Source organism: Vulpes vulpes, chromosome 1 (genome assembly GCF_048418805.1).
Source record: "Vulpes vulpes isolate BD-2025 chromosome 1, VulVul3, whole genome shotgun sequence".
Lineage (NCBI taxonomy): Eukaryota > Metazoa > Chordata > Mammalia > Carnivora > Canidae > Vulpes > Vulpes vulpes.
In genome coordinates, this window is record NC_132780.1 from 15,361,754 (window position 1) to 15,383,273 (window position 21,520).

Here is a 21,520-nt window from a genome sequence, read left to right on the forward strand (position 1 = left end):
GCTTTTCACATTTTGTAATTCTTAATTTGCAAGTGTCTGGCTTCCTTCCTCAGTCTCCACTAGGAGACTCTTAAGTTTCAAAAAGAGCAAGGAGAGGAGGGTTCATTCACATCTGTCAAGTTCACGGCCCAGAAAGCAGTGTGCCCAGCATACATGGCCAAGAACAAAGTCGCCTCTGTCCTGGAGCCACCTCCACCCCACCACCGCCTCCTGCCTGTCCTTTTGCTCTAGTGTTAAATCAACAGGATTATTTTGACCCTTTATATATATTCAGAAAATGACCTCTTTTTTCTTTAAAGATTTATGTTTTTGAGAGAGAGAAAGAACATGAGCGAGGGGGGACAGAGGGAGAAGGAAAGGGAGAAGCAGGCTCTCTGCTGAGCGGGGATCCTGACTTGGGGCTTGATCCCAGGACTTCAGGATCATGATCTGAGCCAAGGGCAGACACTTAACCGACTGAGCCACCCACGCACCCCTGCAAAATGATTTCTTGAATACTAATATCGATGGTGGTCATTTCTTAACAAAAGCAACAAGACACTAATACACAGTAGCAAACAGCTCTATAGCACTTAGAATATGGCAGGTGCCGTCCCAAGCACGTTATATATTATAAATAACAATTCATTTCAACTTCACATAAATCCTGTGAGGTAATTACCATCATCAATGTAGAATGGGTTCTACAGATGAGGCAAATGAGAGAAGCCAAATCACTCGCCTGAGAGCCCACAGCTAGTAGGTGACAGACTTGGGATCGCAACCCTGGCCGGCTGGATCCTATTCATGCTCTGAAGCATCATGTGAAGTTCATGTGGCACTGAATCTGTGCTGAACACATTCTGGTGAATGAACTAATGAGGGGGTGGCTGGCTGGCTCAGTTGGTAGAGTGTGTGTGACCCTCGATCTCGAGGTGGTGAGTTCAGGCCCCATGTTGGGTGTAGAGCTTACTTTAAAACCAAATTTTATTTTTATTTATTTATTTGTTAAGATTTTATTTATTTATTCATGAGAGACACAGCAAGAGAGAAGTAGAGACACAGGCAGAGAGAGAAGCAGGCTCCATGCAGGGAGGCTGGTGTGGGACTCAATCCTGGGACCCCCAGGATCATGACCTGGGCCAAAGGCAGATGCTCAACCACTGAGCCACCCAGGCACCCAAACAAAAAAAATTTAATGAGTTAATGAGCAGATGCTCTGCTCACTGCCTGGGACACTGTCCCCCCATCCATAATGTGGTTGACAGTTTATGTATGGTATTTAATTTCATAGGCGTTTTTTTAAATGATTTTATTTATTCATGAGAGACACAGAGAGAAACAGAGACACACACAAAGAGAGAGAAGCAGGCTCTATGCAGAGCCCAACGTGGGACTCGATCCCGGGATTCCAGGATCACGCCCTGAGTCAAAGGCAGATGCTCAACCACTGAGCCACCCAGGCGTCCCTCGTAGGTGCTTTAATAACACTCGAATTTGACCCTGTTCATCACCCTTTTCACCTTCACCTTCACATTCTGCCGCCTGCAGGGTGAGCTCCCTGACCCTTCCCAAATGGTCCAGTTGATCAATCCAGGTTCATCTTTCGCCTTCTCCCCCACTCCTAACCTGGGTTCCAGACTCCAACTTCTCCTAAGTCAGCTCTATGACCCACCTGGGGCTCAAACTCTACTCTGAGCCAGCCAGGCACCCCCAGGCTCTCATTTCTGAATGGATTCAGCTTTCTCTTACATGGGAGCTGTCTCTTCCAGAATACCATCTCTCCTTCTATGCCTGAAAACCTCCATCAAAATCTTTCCAAATGGGGGCACCTGGGTGGCTCAGTGGTTGAACATCTGCCTTTGGCTCAGGTCCTGATCCCAGGGTCCTGGGATCAAGTCCCACATACACTCCCTGCAGGGAGCCTGGTTCTCCCTCTGCCTATGTCTCTGTGTCTCTCTGAATAAATAAATTTATTTTATACATTTATTTATAAATCAATGAAATAAAATCGACATGTCTGCAGGGCTGCGTTCCTTCTGGAGGTTCTAGGGGAAAATCTGTCTCTTTTTTTTTTTTCCAGCTTCTGGAGGCACCTGAATTCCTTGGCTGATGGCCCTGTCCTCCTGCATGAAAAAGCCAGCAGCATAGCATTTTCAGATCCCTCACTCTCCTTTGTTGTCACATCTGCTCCAATGGAGTCTCCTGCCTTCCTTTCCTAAGGACGTTTGTAATTGCAATGAGCCCGCCACAAAATCCAGGATAATCTTTCCATCTCAGGAGCCTTAACAATCATATCTGCAAAGTCCCTTTTACCAGGTAAGGTCACATATGGACAAGGTCTGATGATTAGGGCGCTGACACCTTCAGGAGTTGGGGGCATTACTGTGCTAACCACAGGCTGTGCCTCTTTCCCCCACCAGAGGGCGGCAGGGAGCAGGGTGAGGCTCATCCCTGGGTACCCAACACCACTGGGCACATGATCAGGTCAAAAGTAAAAAATATTTGCTCAACGAACATGTGAGTCATGCCAATGGGGGTGCTGAAACAAGAAGCTGTCCAAATTAGGTCTTTGTCCCTGCTGCTCCTGCCGAAAACCCTTGGTGCCCTTTCCAAGTCCTTCGTGACTCCTCTCCTGCCTGCCTTCCTAACTCCATCTTCCATCCCACTGGCCCACCATCTCTTTCCTTCAACCATGCTGACCTGTTTTCACTCCTTAGAACATAACTACGGGCTGATAGTTGATATGAGAGCAAAGAAAGTGTCTGTCTCGTTTCTAATGTGTCCTCAGGACCTAAAATGAATTAGATGCTCAGTAAATATTTGTATTTCGTCCAGGAAGACTATCTGTAGAATGACCCTGGAGGCTCTTTCTGGAACTCCTGGCTAGGAGCTGGACCCCCATGGCTGGCACAGGGTCTTCCCCTCTTGTCATGATTTCAACTTCCTTCTAGGTCTGCACCTGACGTTTCCCACAAGTACCTGGAAAGTGCCGGTACTCAGGCCCAGATTGGACTTGCCACACTTCCAATACTCCAGGTTTCAGAAATGCTGTCATGTGCTTAACCCTCATGGCCTGCCTCTAGTTCAGTGTTGGACCTTCTGCACACAAGATGCTGGTCCTAGGTCAGTGACTTTCTTAACTTAATTATGAATTAAAGTAAATATAGCTGGGGTGGCTGGGTGGCTTAGTCGGTTAAGCATCTGCCTTTGGCTCAGGGCATGATCCCAGCGTCCTGGGATGGAGTCCTGCATCATCATCGGGCTCCCTGCTCAGCGGGGAGTCTGCTTCTCCCTCCCTCTGTCCCTCCTCTCTGCCCACGCTCATTCTCTCTCTCAAATAAGTAAATAAAACCTTAATAAAATAAACACAGCCAACACAGCTCAGTGCTTGTCCTATATCCCTGTGATGTCACTCAGTGTTTGTCCCCCCCACTGATGTTTAAGTTTTTGAGATTCCATGTGTGTACAGTGTGGAGTTAGTTCATCCATTTTTCCTGCTGTGTGGTACCCTGTTAGAACTTGCCACCATTGGGGATCCCTGGGTGCCTCAGCGGCTTGGTGCCTGCCTTTGGCACAGGGTGCGATCCTGGAGTCCCGGGTTCGAGTCACATGTCGGGCTCCTGGCATGGAGCCTCCTTCTCCCTCCTCCTGTGTCTCCGCCTCTCTCTCTCTCTCTCTATCTCTCTCTATCTATCATAAATAAATAAATATTTTAAATAAATAAATCTTAAAAAAAAAAAAAAGAACTTGCCACCATTTGGTCATGGGTTTTTCTACTGATGGCCCTTCCTAATTTTGAGCTATCACACCCAATGTTGCAATAAATGTTCTTACATATGTCCTCTCAGGCCCACATCTGAGTTTCTCAAGGCTATGCATCTTCTACCCACAATAAAAATCGCTGGACCACGAGACACTCCTTTTCTACTTTACCGGATATTGCAAAATGATTATTTTCTGGGTACACGAACTCCCTGTCAACAATTTTTGAAGTTGGAACATTTCATTCTGAAACTGTTTAAGAAAAAAAAAAAGAAAAAAGAAAAGAAAAAAAAGAAACTGTTTAAGAATTTACGAAAAAAAAAAAAGAATTTATGAAAATAGTACAGAGTGCTCCTTTGTACCCTACAGTGAGCTTCCCCCTAGCCCACCCCCTGATGATATCTTAGGTAAATATACAGTGCTGTTATCAAAACCAAGAATTTACATTACTATGTTATTTAATCAGGTACAGACCTGCTTTGGATTTCACCAACATTTACTTGGATTTACATGCACTTTAAAAATGTCTGGAGGCACCTGGGTGGCTCAGGGGTTGAGCATCTGCCTTCAGCTCAGGTCATGATCCCGGGGTCCTAGGATCAAGTCCTGCATCAGGGTCTCGGCAGGGAGCCTGCTTCTCCCTCTGCCTATGTCTCTGCCTCTCTGTGTGTCTCTCATGAATAAATAAATAAAATCTTTTAAAAAAAATTTCTAGTGTACAGTTCTACGAAACTTTATCCATTGTGAAGATTCAAGTATCCATTGCCACAAGCAGGATACGGAACTGTTTCATCCCTCCACAGAAACTCTGTGTTACACCTTAATAAAAGCAGCTTTTCCCAAACTTTAACTCCTGGACACCGCTGGTCTGTTCTTTATCACTGCTGTTACCAGGCAGAGAACCCGTTCCAAACTCAGGTTCTGCTGCTCGCTGCTAGAAAATCAATACTGGGTAGGCTAGCGATGGTGGGAAAGGAAAAGTTGCCTTTTTTTTTTTTTTAAGATTTTATTTATTCAGGTAGAGGCAGAGGGAGAAGCAGGTTCCCCAAGGAGGAGCAAGGAATCCAATGCAGGACTTGACCCCAGCACCCCAGGATCACAACCTGAGCTGAAGGCAGATGTTTAACTGACTAAGCCACCCAGATGCCCCAATCCATTAATATTTTTATTCATCAGTTTGTGTGAACTTGGAATCTCTCTGAGTGAAACTTAGATTTTTAAAAAAGATTTTATTCATTTATTTATTTGAGAGTATGAGCAAGGGGCAGAGGGAGAGATACAAGCAGACTCCCCCCTGAGCAGAGAGCCTCACACGGGGCTCGATGTGAAGACCCTGGGATCACGACCTGAGCCAAAGGCAGATGCTTAACTCACTGAGCCACCCAGGTGCCCCTGAAACTCAGATCTTAACTGAATGTCTACAAGGGAAGAGAAGTGGACAGGTTTGTTGTGGGTAAATTTGGCCAGCCCTTTGCCAACTGAGTTAGAGAATAATTACTTGCTATATTTTACATCGCAGACTCTAGAGCTCTCTTAATCCTCTTAAACAGTAGATGCCATTGTGATCTCAGTTTTCCAGAATAGGTAGGCAAGGCTCTGACAGGGAAACCATGCGTGCAAAGCAGTAGAGCCAGGCAATGGCAAGGAGGGGCTGGGAACCAGTCAGCTTGGCTTCAGGGTTTTTAAGAAGCAGAACAGTCGGGTTTCTAAAACTATGGTCTTGGGGGATCCCTGGGTGCTTCAGCAGTTTAGTGTCTGCCTTCGGCCCAGGGTGTAATCCTGGAGGCCCAGGATTGAGTCCCGCATCTGGCTCCCTGCATGGAGCCTGATTCTCCCTCTGCCGGTGTCTCTGCCTCTCTCTGTGTGTCTCTCATAAATAAATAAATAAATAAATAAATAAATAAATAAATAAAATATTTTTAAAAATTGAAAAAAATAAAACTATGGTCTTGTGGAAGGAGCCAATTTGCAGGTCTTCACATCCGAGCTGAGACTTTGAAAAAATGACCCCAGCTCTCTGGGATTATTTCTCCCTCTGTAAACAGGGAGCAATAGAACCTAGTTCCAGATCTGCGGTTAGAAATTAGAAATGAAGAAAGAAAAGCACAGAGCTGGGGGCCTGGCCACAGCAGGCGTTCTGGAAATATTAGTAATTAATGTTTGCTATTACAATGTTGTCCCTCCCTATGGACAATTCCTAAGGGTGTGCGGCTTTCCGAGCAAAATAAATGGGGGAAGGAGGCAGGGTGACAGCTCCTAAGGGTCGAAGGTGACAAGAAAGCAATCTTCCCCACCCCTCTTGGGGTGCCAGGATGGCTAAGTCGGTAGAGCTTGCAACTGTTGATCTTCGCTGGGGACTTCAACCTTTACGTTGCGCATAGAGTTTCAAAGGAAAAAAAAAACCACCCCGCCCCCTACGTCACGTGGTTAGACGTCGTCATTGGCAACGAGTGAAGGCTGTCTGGTCCCACCCCCTAAGAGGAGGGGCCAATGGTGCGCTCTTCCAATGGGGATGCTGGATTAAATTCCCTCCCTCCTTTGCATGAGGACTGGAGGGGCGCGCTGGCCTCGTGACCAATGAGAAGCGGCGTAGGGGCAATGGGGGCGGAGAAGTGACCACGCCCCCTGGTGGGCGGGGCGTCAGGTCTTTAATTTACAGCCCGAGGTGGTGAGACTCCGGGACCCTAGGTTTTTGGCGATGGCGCTTCGCTGGGGTATTGTGTCAGCCGGCCTTATCTCCAGCGACTTCACGACCGTGCTGGGAACGCTGCCTCGCTCCGAGCACCAGGTCCACCCTCCCCCCAGAATCCCGTGGAAGAGCCGGCCGGGGAGCCGCGACTCCTGGGTCTGCGGGAGGAGGGAGGGAGGGACCCCCTACTCCTTTCTCCACTTCACTCCTGTGAACTCGGGTTTCGTCAAGTTTGGGAGGGTTTTGTTCTAAGCTACTGTGAAGAGAAGAAATGTAGTTATTAGGGGATTTAATAATCGCTTCCCCCCAGATCTCTCTTTTACAGGACCGATGTCCAGCCCCCGTCACCTCCTCCCCCAAGACCCCATCCCCCCCGCCTCCGTCCTGGGGGACATAATTTTTCTTGACCTGGGACCTTCTCCATCAACCCCCCTCCCATCCACCTGTCCCGGGCCAGCACCTGCTTCAGCCCCTCAAGTCTGACCCTAGCTCCCTTCCAGGTAGTGGCTGTAGCGGCCCGCGACCTGAGCCGGGCGAAGGAGTTTGCGAGAAAACATGACATCCCCAAAGCCTACGGGTCCTATGAGGAGTTGGCCAAAGACCCGAATGTGGGTGAGTGGCGAGGGCAGCCGAGGCCATGGCGGCACTGTCTCTAAGGCTGCTCCGTAGGATAAGCAAGGCTCCATGGGATGGCCCAACCCCTGCGTGCTTCTGGAAGGCTCTGGGGCTGGGAGGCAGAACTGTAGGATAGGGTTTGGTCTGGGATTAGCAGTCTAGTTTAGGGACAAGGCTTCTGCGGGATGGGAGGGGCCTGAATTTTCGATCCCCTTCAGGCTGTAAGTAAGCTCTGTGGCCAGGGCTTCTGTGTTCTGGGGTGGCCTGGATGGAGAGACAGAACATTACAGGTGGACAACCACCTGACGGGAGTTAGGCTGCCTGAATTGACATTTTTTCTCTTCTGCTTACCCTTCTTAGTTTCCTCATTTGTAAATTGGCAAAATAGTAGTATCTACCTCTCTATTTTTAAAAGATTTTATTTATTCATTCATGAGAGACACACAGAGAGAGGCAGAGACACAGGCAGAGGGAGAAGCAGGCTCCCTGTGGGGAGCCCAATGTGGGACTAGATCCCAGGACCCCAGGATCACCACCTGAGCCAAAGGCAGATGCTCAACCACTGAGCCACCCAGGCGTCCCAATAGTATCTACTTCTTGATGTTGTTGTGACAAATGACTTAATGATAATTTGGGAAGGCTGGAAATAACCTGAAGAAAGGGGTGCCTGAGTGGCTCAGTTGGTTAAGCATCTGCCTTTGGCTCCAGTCCCGGTCCCAACGTTCTGGGATCAAGTCCCACATCTTTGGGCTCCCTGCTCAGGTGGGAGCCTGCTTCTCCTTCTCCCTCTGCTGTTCCTTCTGCTTGTGCTCTGGCTCTCTCTGTTAAACAAATGAAATGAAATGATGAAATGAAATGAAATGAAATGAAATGAAATGAAATGAAATGAAATAGGGACGCCTGGTGGCTCAGCGGTTGGGGGTCTGTCTGCCTTTGGCTTAGGGCGTGATCCCAGAGTCCGGGGATCAGGCCGCCTGCATGGAGCCTGCTTCTCCCTCTGCCTATGTCTCTGCCTCTTTCTCTGTGTGTCTCTCATGAATAAATAAATAAAATCTTTAACAAAAAAATTAAATAAAAATAATCTGAAGAAAATAAGAATTATAGTAGAGAATGGTTAGCTCCTTCCTAATGGGAGACTGCGGTTTGACCACTGCCCTAGGGCTGAGTCTGTCCTTGGTTTTAGGCCCCCAGTTGGGAGGATGCTGGGGGCGGGGCCTCTACATTGTGGGAGGGTCCCGGAGGCCTGGGGTGGGCGGGGCTTATGATCTCCGGACCTCCTCCCTTCCAATCTAGAGGTGGCCTACATCGGCACCCAGCATCCCCAGCACAAGGCCGCGGTGTTGCTGTGCCTGGCAGCGGGCAAGGCCGTCCTGTGCGAGAAGCCCATGGGTGTGAACGCTGCAGAAGTTCGCGAAATGGTTGCCGAAGCCCGATCCCGCGGCCTCTTTCTTATGGAGGTGAGGGTGGAGGGGACCTTCAAACCTCCCACGTAGTGCTTCTTGCCATTACTAAACATGGTTTCCAGGGGGCCTTTTTTTTTTTTTTTTTTTTTTTTTTTTTTTTTTTTTTTTTGAGGAACACAACGAAAGGGTTTGGCCAGAACCAAGATGGCCACAAAACGAACTGGCGTTGGAGTGTTTTCCAGGATGTAGTTGAGCTATGCCCATGAAATCTCCTAGCAACCCTTAGGAGTGAGAGCCATGGCTTTTGGCCCTTAGCAAACGTGGCCGCCTGAAAGATACTTGGTCCGCTTTTCAGAGAAACATGCCAGCAGTAGAGGCGACAGAAAATAGCAATAGGCTGAGTTTGGGTAGATTTCCAAGGAAAGCTGTCAGAAGGACCAGGGCACCCCTACCCTACCAACTCTTAAGATCAGCCTGCCTTTGTTTTTGCCCTTATCAGACATGGCTACCTATAGGGGACCTTTGACAGTTTGCCCAGTGCCAGTAATTAAGATGGCTGCCAAATGACCTCTAGAAGTTATTTTCACTTTAAGGGGTATGGTGGTTCTGAAATGCTACCTTGTTGTAGGTGCTGCCAGTAGTAGCAACAGCTGCCTCTTACTTCCCCATGCCCCATCTAGCTGTCTTCTGCCCAATATTGCTCCCAGTCTGCAAAGTTCCCTATGCCAAAGGAGTAGATAGCCAAGATTTAATACTCAGTGCTTCTGGTTCTCACTGTGCTCAGCAGTGCCCACATTCTGAATTTATTGTTTCCTCAGTTCTGTTGGCCCCAGTTATGTTCCAGATCCAACCCCGGGAACTGCGGGATTCATAACGTGTAAGACACAGGCTCAGTTTGCAATGAGCCAAGGTCCACTACGGTCACAGAAATGGGTGATCCCAATGCGCAGTTGCACAGACTTTCGTGAATATAGTACTGGGCAGCTGACAGAGCACCAAGGCACCTGCCCAGGGTGGGGGATAATCAAGGAAGTTTCCCTACAGGTAGGGACTGACTCAAGCCTTAAAGGGAAAATAAATTGCACAGGTAAATGGGCCCGAGTGGGGAAAGCAGAGCTAAGATTTAAAGAAAACAAGAATGGACAGATCTCACGTATCTAATGTGAAGCTGACCTTGGACAGGCTTTAGAGTTAGAGGACTCTAGACTCCATCTCACCAGTTCCTAGCTCTGTGACCTTGGGCAAGTAATTTGAGACAAGGTGCACTCTAGGAGAAGGAAAGATGCCTCTGGAGCCACATGAAGGGTGGCCTAGAGTGGGGAGGCAGCGTGTATTAATTTGTTAGGGTTGCCATAACAAAGTACTACCACAGACTGGGTGGCTTAAACAACAGAGGTTTATTTTCTCATATTTCTGGAAGCTGGAAGTCTGAGATCAAGATGTCAGCAGCGCTGGTTTCTCCTAAGGCCTCCCCCTCCTTGGCTTGTAGATGGCGGTTTTCTCCTTCTGTCTTCACATGGTTTTTCTCTGTGTATGTCATTGTCCTCATCTCTTCCTGTTGGATTAGGGCCCACCATAATGACTTCGTTTTAACCTAATTACCTCTTTAAAACCCCCCATCTCCACACTGGGAGGTACTGGGGGAGTAGGGCAGTTACGACCTCAACATGAATTTGGTGGAGACAAAATTGAGCCCATAACATTGAGAGACTGGGAGAATGGTCTAGATAAGAAAGGACAAGGTCAGAGTTGGGGCCATGGGAATGGAGAGGAGAGCAGAGGGCAGAGACTTAGGAGCAAGACACAACTTGGGGCCCTAGCCTGGCTATGGAAGGGAGGAGAAGGTCCTTGTTTGGAGAGTCTGGAACAGTGGAGACTCCCTCAAGACTGGGTTCCCAGAAGGGAGAGGAATTGGTTGGTCAACTCCTGGGTCCTGACATCTTTCCTTCTTTTTCCATCGTCCTGCTTTCTCCCCTCTGTGGTGTGCAGGCCATCTGGACCCGCTTCTTTCCTGCTGTAGAGGCTCTGAGGGCTGCTCTGTCACAGGGAACTCTGGGGGAACTCCGGGTGGCTCGGGCAGAATTTGGGAAGAACTTCACCCACATTCCCCGGTCCGTAGACTGGGCCCAGGCTGGCGGTGGCCTGCTCGACCTTGGCATCTACTGCATCCAGTTCATCTCTATGGTCTTTGGTGGGCAGAAGCCGGAGAAGATTTCAGCCGTGGGAAGGCGCTATGAAACAGGTACAATCTATCCTGGACTATATGATGATGACAAGGGTGATCCTCCCTTACTGGGAGCCCTGAGCTGGGGCTAAGTCTCCTAGCCCTTCAAGAATCAGGTAGGAACTTCCTGCCTAAAGCCAAAGAGGATAAGAGTTGAGAGTGTGGGCAGGCTCTGTACTGGGATTTGCTGTGTGATTTTAGCCAAGGGACTCAAATTTCTGAGTCTTGGTTACTGGTAAGATGTCAATAATGAAGTCATCATAGGGGCGCCCGGCCAGCTCAGTCCATAGAGCATGTGACCCTTTTTTTTTTTTTTTTAAGATTTTATTTATTTATTCATGAGAGACACAGAGAGAGAGAGAGAGAGAGGCAGAGGGAGAAGCAGTCTCCATGCAGGGAGCCTGACATGGGACTCGATCCCGGGTCTCCAGGATCATGCCCTGGGCTGAAAGCAGCACTAAACTGCTGAGCCACCTGAGCTACCCCCCCCCTTTTTTTTTTAGAGATTTTATTTATTTATTCATGAGAGATATATATAGAGAGGCAGAGACATAGGTAGAGGGAAAAGCAGGCTCCATGTAGGGAGCCCAACCTGGGACTCGATCCAGGCATTCCAGGATCACGCTCTGAGCTGAAGGCAGACACCCAACCACTGAGCCACCCAGGCGTCCTGAGCATGTGATCCTTGATCTCAGGGTTGTGAGTTCAAGCCCCACATTGGCCGTAGAAAGAAAGAAAGGGGCAATGAGGTTGTCCTGAAGGGTTCATGACTCAACTTCTGAAACTAATACTACACTATATGTTAATGAATTTAATTTTAATTAAAACAAAGTTAATGGAATTAGCCCTTTTTTTTTTAAGTTTTTATTTATTTATTCATGAGAGACAGAGAGAGAGAGAGAGAGAGCTTCAAGCAGGAGCCTGAAGCAGGACTTGATCCCAGGACTCCAGGATCACAACCCAAGCCAAAGGCAGACACTCAGCCACTGAGCCATCCAGGTGTCCCTGAAGTCAGTCTTTCTTTTCATCTGGCTGTTTTGGCCTCATTCATACAATGGGCTCCATGCCAGGTGCAACAAAATGCAGGCCCCAGGGTGCAAGCACTTTCAAACCTTTGCTTCTACCTTGTTTGCTTCTGTTCCATGGCCCAAAGCCAGCTCAGATTTCAGAGGCAGGCAGATAGACTGTACCTCTCTTTTTTTTTTTTTTTTTTTTTTTAAGATTTTATTTATTTGGGCAGCCCCGGTGGCGCAGCGGTTTAGCGCCGCCTGCAGCCCAGGGCGTGATCCTGGGGACCCTGGATTGAGTCCCACGTCGGGCTCTCTGCATGGAGCTTGCTTCTCCCTCTGCCTGTGTCTCTGCCTCTCATTCTCTCTCTGTGTTTCTATGAATAAATAAATAACATCTTAAAAAAAAAGATGTTATTTATTTATTCACGAGATACACAGAGAGGTGGAGGGGATCCCTGGGTGGCTCAGCGGTTTAGCACCTGCCTTTGGCCCAGGGCGTGATCCTGGAGTCTCAGGATCGAGTCCCACATCGGGCTCCCTGCATGGAGCCTGCTTCTCCCTCTGCCTGTGTCTCTACCTCTCTCTCTCTCTCTCTCTCTCTCTTTCTCTCTCTGGGTCTCTCATGAATAAATAAATAAAATCTTAAAAAAAAAAAACACAGAGAGGTGGAGACACAGGCAGAAGGAGAAGCAGGCTCCCTGCAGGGAGCCTGACGCGGGACTCCATCCCAGGACTCCGGGATCACACCCTGAGCCAAAGGCAGATGCTCAACCACTGAGCCACTTAGCCGTCCCTAGACAATACCTCTTGGCTGAAGGAACTTTAAGAGTCATATTACCGAGGGGCACTCACAGGGGAATGAGGAGAATTCCTGTGGCCATATCAGCCAACAGCCCCTCAGAGAGCAATGAATAACCAGGAAAATATACATGGGTGAATGTCACACCCCAGAAAAATCCTATCAGTTTAATATCTGGCTAAATAGTAACTCTAAAACCAGATTCCTTTTATCAAATGCTTCCTCTGTGTTGGGGTTATTAGAGGGATGAGCCCTCTAAGTTAGATATATTGTAGTTGTCCTCATTTTACAGGTGAAGAGACTGGGAGAGAGAGAGAAAGAGAGACTTATCCAGGCTCACAGAGCAGATAAGAACTTGGCCTCATCTTGGGGCACCTGGGTGGCTCAGTCAGTTGAGCATCTGACTCTTGGTTTTGGCGTAGGTCGGGATATCAAGGTCAAGAGATCCAGCCCTGCGTTGGGCTCCACACTCAGTGGGGAGTCAGCATGAAGTTTTCTCTCTCTCTGCCTCTCCAGCTCATGCTTGCTCTCTCTTTCTTTCTGAAATAAATAAATAAATCTTAAAAACAGAAAAAGAACTTGGGCTTCTCTGAAACCAAAGAGAATTAGGTCAGCAGGTTCTTCCATTGAGGGCATGTATGATGTGTTCCAGATCCAGGCTAGCACTTCACACGCTGTATTTAATTTAATGTTTAACTAATGCTTATATAGCTTATATAGCCCTTATTATAATCCAAATGGCCTTCAAAGTGCTTTGTGCATTTTACATAACTTAGTGTAATACTCTAACAGCTGTATGATATAGTTTCGATTCTCCTCATTTTGGAGCTGAGGAAATGGATTCTCACAAACCGATACAACAGTTGTTGTTTTTTTTAAGATTTTATTTATTCACTCATGAGAGACACACAGAGAGAGAGAGAGAGAGGCAGAGACACAGGCAGAGGGAGAAGCAGGCTCCATGCAGGGAGCCCGATGCAGGACTCGATCCCAGGACCCCAGGATAATGCCCCGGGCCAAAGGCAGGCACCAAACCGCTGAGCCACCCAGGCATCCCACAACAGGTTATTTACAGAGGATGAAACAGGCTCTGAGAGGTTAAGTCTCTCTCTCTATTTTTATTTTTTTTAATATTTCTATTTATTTATTAGAGAGAGAGAGAAAGAGAACACGAGCAAGGGGAAGGGGCAGAGGGAGAGGGAGAAGCAGTCTCCCAGCTGAGCAGGGCGCCAGACATGGGGCTCAATCCCAGGACCCTGAGACCATCACCTGAGCTGAAGGCAGATGCTTAGCTGGACTGAGCCACCCAGGTGCCCTTCTTTCTCTCTCTCTCTTTAAAGATTTATATACTGGGCAGCCTCAGTGGCTCAGTGGTTTAGCACCACCTTCAGCCCAGGGCCTGATCCTGGAGACCCGGGATCGAGTCCCACATCGGGCTCCCCGCATGGAGCTTGCTTCTCCCTCTGCCTGTGTCTCTGCCTCTCTCTCTCTCTCTCTCTCTCTCTCTGTGTCTCTCGTGAATAAATAATCTTTAAAAAAAAAAAGATTTATATACTTATTTGAGAGAGTGTGTGCATGCATTTGTGCGCGCGCGCACGTGAAAGAGAGAGAGAGAGAGAGAGAGAGAGCACTCATGAGTGTGGGGAGGGGCAGAGAGAGAGAATCTTCAAGCAGATGCCCTTACTGAGCGGGGAGCCCAATGCGGGTCTCAATTCCTCCACCCTGAGATCATGACCTGAGCCAAAACCAAGAGTGAAACACATGACTGACTGAGTCACCCAGGTGCCCTTCTTTTTCTTTTTTTTAAGGATACATTGTTTATTATTTTGGTAACCCCTTTACTCAGATACAATTCAAATGCCATACAATTTACTCATTTAAAACATATAATTCCATGGCTTTACTGTATTCACAGAGTCGTACGTTTATTATCCTAATCAATTTTAGAATATTTTCATCATTCAAAATAAAACCCCACAAAAAACCCATACCCACACCCAATTCTCCCATCCCCCTGACCCGGAAGGAAACACATTCATCTACTCTCTGGCTCTGGGGATTTGCCAAAGATGACACACTTCACACAAGTGGAATCCGCCAATATGCAACCTTTTATGTCCAGCTTCTTTCACTTAGCATATGTGTTTTGTTTTTTTCAATCTTTTATTTATTTATTTATTTATTTATTTATTTATTCATTCATTCATTCATTCATTCATTCATGAGAGACATACAGAGAGAGGCAGAGACATAGGCAGAGGGAGAAGCAGGCTTGCTGCAAGGAGCCTGATACAGGACTTAATCCCAGGACCCCAGGATCACTCCCTGAGCCAAAGGCAGATGCTCAACCACCCAGGCACCCCAGCATATGTGTTTTTTTTTTTTTTTTTTTTTTTTTTAAATTTAATTTTATTTATTTATGATAGGCACACAGTGAGAGAGAGAGAGAGAGAGAGAGACAGAGACACAGGTAGAGGGAGAAGCAGGCTCCATGCACCGGGAGCCTGACGTGGGATTCGATCCCGAGTCTCCAGGATCGCGCCCTGGGCCAAAGGCAGGCGCCAAACCGCTGCGCCACCCAGGGATCCCAGCATATGTGTTTTTAATTTTAAAAAAGATTTATTTATTTATTTTAGAGAGAGAGGAGAGGAGAGAGGACATGCTGGGAGGGGGAAGGGCAGAGGGAGAGGAAGAGGGAGAGAAGTAGACTCCCTGCTGAATTGGGATCCCACTCAGGGCAATTCAGGGCTTGATTTCATGACCCTGAGATCACAACCTAGGCTGAAATCCAGTCAGACACTTAACCAACTGAGTCACCCAGGTACCCCAGCATACATAATTTTAGTGCTTCATTCTTTTTCACTGCTGTGTTAGAGATGAGGTTTCTTGCCCAAGGTTCCATAGGCATGGTTTGCAATCAGGCCTTCTCCTGTCCTGTACCTTCCCCAGGTGTGGACGACACCGTCACTGTGCTCCTCCAGTACCCAGGAGGGATCCATGGCAGCTTTACCTGCAGCATCTCTGCTCAGCTCTCTAATATGGCCTTTGTGAGCGGTACCAAGGGCATAGGCCAGGTGAGGCATGACTGGCTATGCTGGGAACTGTGGCCCCTAGCAACAGCCAGTTGTGGTTGTTGGAGCTGGCTGTGGCCTGAATTAGTCTGTCCCCACAGCATTGCTAAGGAATCCATCCTTGATCACCAGGACATGGATGGGATGGGTTCAGACCTCCAGGATCCTTCCTGAGGGTGAACTTCCTGACCTGTCAAAAATCCTTAGGCCTGAAGAGAAACTAGTTCTTATCAACCATGCTTGGAGGGCAGCTGTGGCCTTTAGAATTGCTTCGAGGACTGGATGTAGACATTACCAAAGAGTGGCTTCATTGGGCTTCATGGGTCCTGTTGCTAGAAGGAAATCCTGCTCCTAGCAGAAGAATTCGGACCTTGCCCCAGATTTGAACTGTAGACTTTGGACCTTGCTCCAGTCACATCTCTATTTCCAGTTTGGCTTAGGCTTGGGTATGGCTCTAGGGCCAAAAAACCCAAGTCTCTTAGTAGATAAGAAGGTTCTGGATTGTCTAAGTCTCTTCCTTGCGAAGGAGATTCACACACATGTGAAGATAAACTGTCTTCACTAGGTCTAAGCACCAGATTAGAGAGGGGTTTGCCCCTGGGGAGATGAACAGAGAGAGGCCTACCAGCCCCTAGCTACCAGGTGTGTGAGAGAGTATCATTGGGCTGGAGCCCCCAGTAGCCACCTCTTATGTCCCCCCAGATCCTTGACCCTTGCTGGTGCCCAACGGAGCTGGTATTGAAGGGAGAGCATAAGGAGTTCCCACTGCCCCCGGCCCCAAGCAAGGAGTTCAATTTTACAAATGGAGCAGGCATGGCTTATGAGGCCAAGCATGTCCGGGAGTGCCTGCGAAAGGGTAAGGATGTGGAGGATGGGTGAGAGGGTGGCAGGTGGAGGGGAAACCTGGTAGGGGAAGTCGGCTGCTCCCCAACCCTCAGCCACTCTAAGTAGCGGTCTAGAACTATAATTCCCAGGATCCCTGGGGTATCCATCTGCCTGAACCATGTATTATTGTGCCTCACTGGATTCTGGGAATGGTAGTTCTTTTGATCTTTGGGGTCTGAGTAGGAGGAGCCAGTCCCTAACTGTACTCTCCCTGCAGGCCTGAAGGAAAGTCCTGTGATTCCCCTGGCAGAAAGTGAACTCCTGGCTGACATCCTTGAAGAAATAAGGAAGGCCATTGGAGTCACCTTCCCCCAAGACACACGTTAATGCATGCCCTGAGTCAATAAAGACATGGCTCCCACAGAGATCTTGGTGGTCATGGTTTGGTGGGAACTGGAGCAAGTCCATTACCAAAGGGATCACTGGAGAATAAATGTGGTAGAAGGATGTGGGGAGGGGGAGGAAGGCAGGGTGAGGACCACATTTCTCACAAGCTCTAGGAGCAGACACCTATGAATAGATCCTTGGTTTGCCATATCCTGTATGACCTCATGCAAGGAATAGTGTGTGGGTAGGAGGCAAGTCCCTAACTGCATTCTCCTGAAGCCTATCTCTCTGTCCCTTTCTCCTCATCAGTAAAGGAGAGACATAGTACTAACTACCGTCTGGTGAGGGTTAAATGAGATAATGTATGTACAGCCTGTAGTGCATGGTAGGTTCTCAGCAAATGTTTACTGATGGCCCTTTGCTTTGAGGTCAGGCCTTTCTCAAACTGGTGTCTAGAAGCTTGAGGCCTCCATTATTAAACAAAAAAGTTATTTCAACTGGGTTGGTTTTTTTTTTTTTTAAGATTTTATTTATTTTTTCATGAGAGACACACAGAGAGAGAGAGAGAGAGAGAGAGAGAGAGAGGCAGAGACACAGGCAGAGGGAGAAGCAGGCTCCATGCAGGGAGCCCGATGCGGGACTCGATTCCCAGTCTCCAGGATCAGGCCCTGAGCTGAAGGTGGCGCTAAACCACTGAACCACCCGGGCTGCCCCCAACTGAGTTGTTTTTGTTGTTGTTGTTGTTGATTTTTGCCTTCTGTTTCAATGGCCTTATTGGCAAGGCCTGTAGCAGACTTAGGATGTTCATCCCACTAAAATATTCAAGCAGTTGAAGGGGGGCTATGTGTGGGTGGTTTGCAAATAGGGTTAACTTTGGGCTCTAAGCAAGGTCTAACTTTCATATTTTTCTGTAATAGTTTGTGTAGGTTATATTATGCTGCAGTAACAAACAATCCTCAAACCTCAGCCTAGCATAATAGTTTTATGTCTCACTGGTGCTATGTATTAGCCCAGGGTTCCGGTCTGTATATGTCTGGTAACTTGGCTGACAAAGCCACCATAATCTGGAGTCCTGCTGTTCATTGTGGCCAAGGAAAGAAAGCTCTGGAGGCTTTGATACCAAAATGCCCTAGCACATAAACAATATACACAAGCTCTTGTAATTTGTTGGTAAAAACTAGTCACACGACCTTGATGAGCCAAAGAGAGTCCAGGAAGTTAAATCCTACCAGGTTCTAGAAGATAGAGATGAATAAACTGGGTTTTTTTGTTTTGTTTTGTTTTAAGATTTTATTTATTTATTCATGAGCCACACAGAGACAGACAGAGGGAGAAGCAGGCTCCCTGCGGGGAGCCCCATGTGGGACCCAATCCCGGGACCCCAAGATCATACGCTGGGCCGAAGGCAAGGGCTAAACCGCCAAGCCACCCAGGCTGCCCAATAAACCGGGTTTAATACTGATAATTCTTACTTTAACCAAATGAGACTAGACACCAATCAAATGAGTTTTCTATTATTTTCCATTCCAAGTCCTATTATACATCATTCAGCTATCACTACACTGGTTTCAGCCCTCTGCTTGCTTGCTTTCAGTCTTCTGTGTGGCAAAGATGGCCACTTACATTGGGAAATGTAAGCCATGTCACTGGACATGGGCTGCCCAGCAAAACTACATTTCCCAGGCTCCCTTGCAACTAGCTTTTGCCACGTGAACAGGTTCTGACCAATGGAATGTGTATAGCATCTGAGTTCTGGCCTTTTTTAGGCAAAAAGGAAGGTCTCCCTTTCTACCTCTCCCTTCCTGGTACTGGAGTAGAGATGTGATGTTGGACATTGGTGTGTCCATCTTTGTTTTTGTTTTTGTCTTTCATAATTTTTTAAAAGATTTTATTTATTTATTCATGAGAGACACACAGAGAGATAGAGACATAGGCAGAGAGAGAAGCAGTCTCCCTGTGGGGGGCCCAATGTGGGACTTGATCCCAGGACCCTGGGATCACGCCCTGAGCCAAAGGCAGATGCTCAACCACTGAGCCATCCAGGCATCCCTGGCATGTCTGTCTTACACCATGAGATGGAAACCATGTTTGCAGAATGTGGAGCCACAAGCTAGAAAGATGGAAGACAGACATGATTATGGAGATAGGCAGGCCCTGAGATCTGTAGGGTGAGTCTGCAAACTGGAGACCCAAGAGAGCCAATGTTTAGTTCCTGTCCCATGTCCAAAGGGCTGAGTACCAGGAGAGCTGATGGTGTACTTCTCATCATAAGGCCTGCAGCTTGAGATGCAGGAAGAGCTGATGTTTTAGTGTGTCTGAAGGCAGGAAGGAAACTGACATCCTATTTCAGAGGCCATCAGGCAGAAAGAATTCTTTCTCTCAGGAGGGTCAGCCTTTTTGTTCTATTCAGGCATTTACCTGCGTGGAATGGGCTCACCTGCATGGGGGAACATAGTTTGCTTTACTAAGTCACCAATTTAAATGTTAATCTCACCTAAAACACCCTCACAGAAACATCCAGGAAGGGATGCCTGAGTGGCTCAGTGGTTGAGCGCCTGCTTTTGGCTCGGGGTGTGATCCTGGAGTCCCACATGGGGTTCCCTGTGTGAAGGCTGCTTCTCTCTCTCTGCCTGTGTCTCTGCCTCTCTCTCTCTGTATCTCATGATTAAATAAATACAATATTAAATTTAAAAAAAAAAAACACCCAGGAAATATAAGACCAGATTTCTGGACACTCTGGCCCAGCCAAGTTGACATAGAAAGTTAAAGACACAGCCTCTGACACTGGAACTCACTCCCTGTTCCTATCACTTGGGATTGCATATTCTTGGACTTTACATGAGAGGTCTATAATAATAATAATATAATAAGCTTGACCTGATGTTTCAGCCACTGTTACGTTGGCCTTCACTAAAGCAGCTGAATTGGTGTGCCACCTTACATTTTCCAAAGATGTCTCCTGTCCCCGCTCACTTCCCCCATTAAGAGTTGGAACCCTTCTAGTTCCTCTTCTCCTTAAAGCTGAGTGTGCTTATGACTCACTCATAGCCACTGCAACATGGCAGAACGTCATGCCCCATGACTTGTGAGGCTGTCAGGAAAGGCAATGTACTTTCTTCCCTGTTCACTGAAATACTCTTGAACCCTTCAGCCATAATGCCAGTAGTCCAGCTGTCCTGAAGCAGCCAGGCCACAATGAAATTCGAACTAACCCACACGGAAACCACACAGATAGCCTTGAGACCCCATGAAGATGAATATGCTCCATCAGCAGGTCCTCACCACTATGGACTTGACTGTTCCAGCTCCAGCTGTTTGCCTGAAAACACTGAGTCACCCCAAGCTGGAACTGCCCAGCTAAGCCTTTCCTCAATTCCACTACCCTCAGGCCTATCCAAGATAATACGATTATTACTGTGGTTTTAAGATGCTAAGCTCTGGGATGATTTGTTACACAGCAATAGCTAACCACAACAACTGCTATCACAGCTTTTACAACATGAGATGGATTCATTTTTAATACGTCTAAGCAAAACTGGAACCCCCCAATCCTACCTATTATTCTCCACCCCAGAGAGTTTCTTAGGTCAGCCAGCAGACCCTCCTGCCCCCCGAATAACTTAGCACCACAACATACGTTATTTCTCTCCTTCACTGCCTTTACTTGGTGCATGAAGGGTTCCTCATTTCCTGGCATGATAACTGGTTTCTACTAAAATGCTCTCAACGACCTCTACCATCCAATATTCACATCCTTGTGGCTCCCCTCTCCTGTGAGTGTGCTGGATCTAGTGATATGCTAAAGGCAGAAGCCATGGGATGTCCATTCTGAGGCGGAGTGATGATAGATTGACTTCAGTTCTGCTGGCACCCTTGCTTCCTCACTGTGATGCAGCCCGCTGCTGTGCTGGGAGCTGCCCTATGAAGAGGTCTCATGACATGGAAGTGAGGATAACCTGCTGTCAACAGCCAGGAGGCCCTTGGTCCAACATCTCCCAAGGAACTGAGTCTTCCTAAGTTGAAGATGGGAAGTTGAAAGATGCAAGTTGAAATGGAGCCTTCCCTAGTTGAAACTTTAGATAAGACCAGAACTCCAACTGACGCCTTTTTTTCATAGCCTTGGGAGAGAATGTGAGGCAGGAGATCCAGGCCACATCCAGATTCTACCTATAACTTACATCTTGTGATACAAATCTATGACTTTAAAATATCTATAAATCATATTTTTCCTTCTTAGAAGAGTCTTAAAATATCCATTTCTTTCTCTCCTCTTTGGAGGTACTCTAAATAGCAGATACTATTAGTTTCATTGCCTTTTTTTTTTTAAGATTTAATTTATTTATTTAAGAGAGAATAGGAGGGGAGGGGCAGAGGGATAGAGAGAAGCCGACTCCCAACTGAGCAGCCCCCTGACTGGGGCTCAACCTGGGATTGATCCCAGGACCCTGAGATCATGACCTGAGCCAAAGGCAGCTGCTGAACCGAGTCACCCAGGCACCCCAGCTTTATTGTCTTATAATAATGTGTAAGAGAGGGGTGCCTGGGTGGCTCGGTCAGTTACATGGCAGACTAAGTTTTAGCTCAGGTCATGATCTCAGGGTCCTGGGATTGAGTCTCTTGTCCAGCTCCCTGCTCAGCAGGGAGTCTGCGTGAAGAGTCCCGCTCCCTCTCCCACCTGTGCTATTTCTCTCTCTCTCTCAAATAAATAAATAAGTCTTTCAAAAAATATGTAGAAGAGATTTTTTTTCATTAC

At 47.5% G+C, this 21,520-nt stretch overlaps 1 protein-coding gene across 1 annotated transcript; it reads left to right on the top strand.

Moving 5' to 3' along the window:
- The first annotated feature begins 6,378 nt into the window (after positions 1–6,378).
- Positions 6,379–16,805, top strand: DHDH (dihydrodiol dehydrogenase). The gene is made up of 7 exons (XM_026014061.2): positions 6,379–6,532; positions 6,934–7,045; positions 8,342–8,505; positions 10,441–10,693; positions 15,434–15,558; positions 16,258–16,411; positions 16,658–16,805. The coding sequence occupies exons 1-7, from the start codon at positions 6,443–6,445 to the stop codon at positions 16,765–16,767; spliced, it is 1,008 nt and encodes a 335-aa protein (XP_025869846.1). The 5' UTR covers positions 6,379–6,442; the 3' UTR covers positions 16,768–16,805.
- Positions 16,806–21,520: the final 4,715 nt, after the last annotated feature.

Bases quoted from the DNA above. Each gene is read 5' to 3' on its own strand.
- DHDH (XM_026014061.2), top strand. From the start codon at position 6,443: ATGGCGCTTCGCTGGGGTATTGTGTCAGCCGGCCTTATCTCCAGCGAC. The intron at 8,506-10,440 runs GTGAGGGTGGAG...TGTGGTGTGCAG, and splicing joins GCGGCCTCTTTCTTATGGAG to GCCATCTGGACCCGCTTCTT. The intron at 15,559-16,257 runs GTGAGGCATGAC...ATGTCCCCCCAG, and splicing joins GTACCAAGGGCATAGGCCAG to ATCCTTGACCCTTGCTGGTG.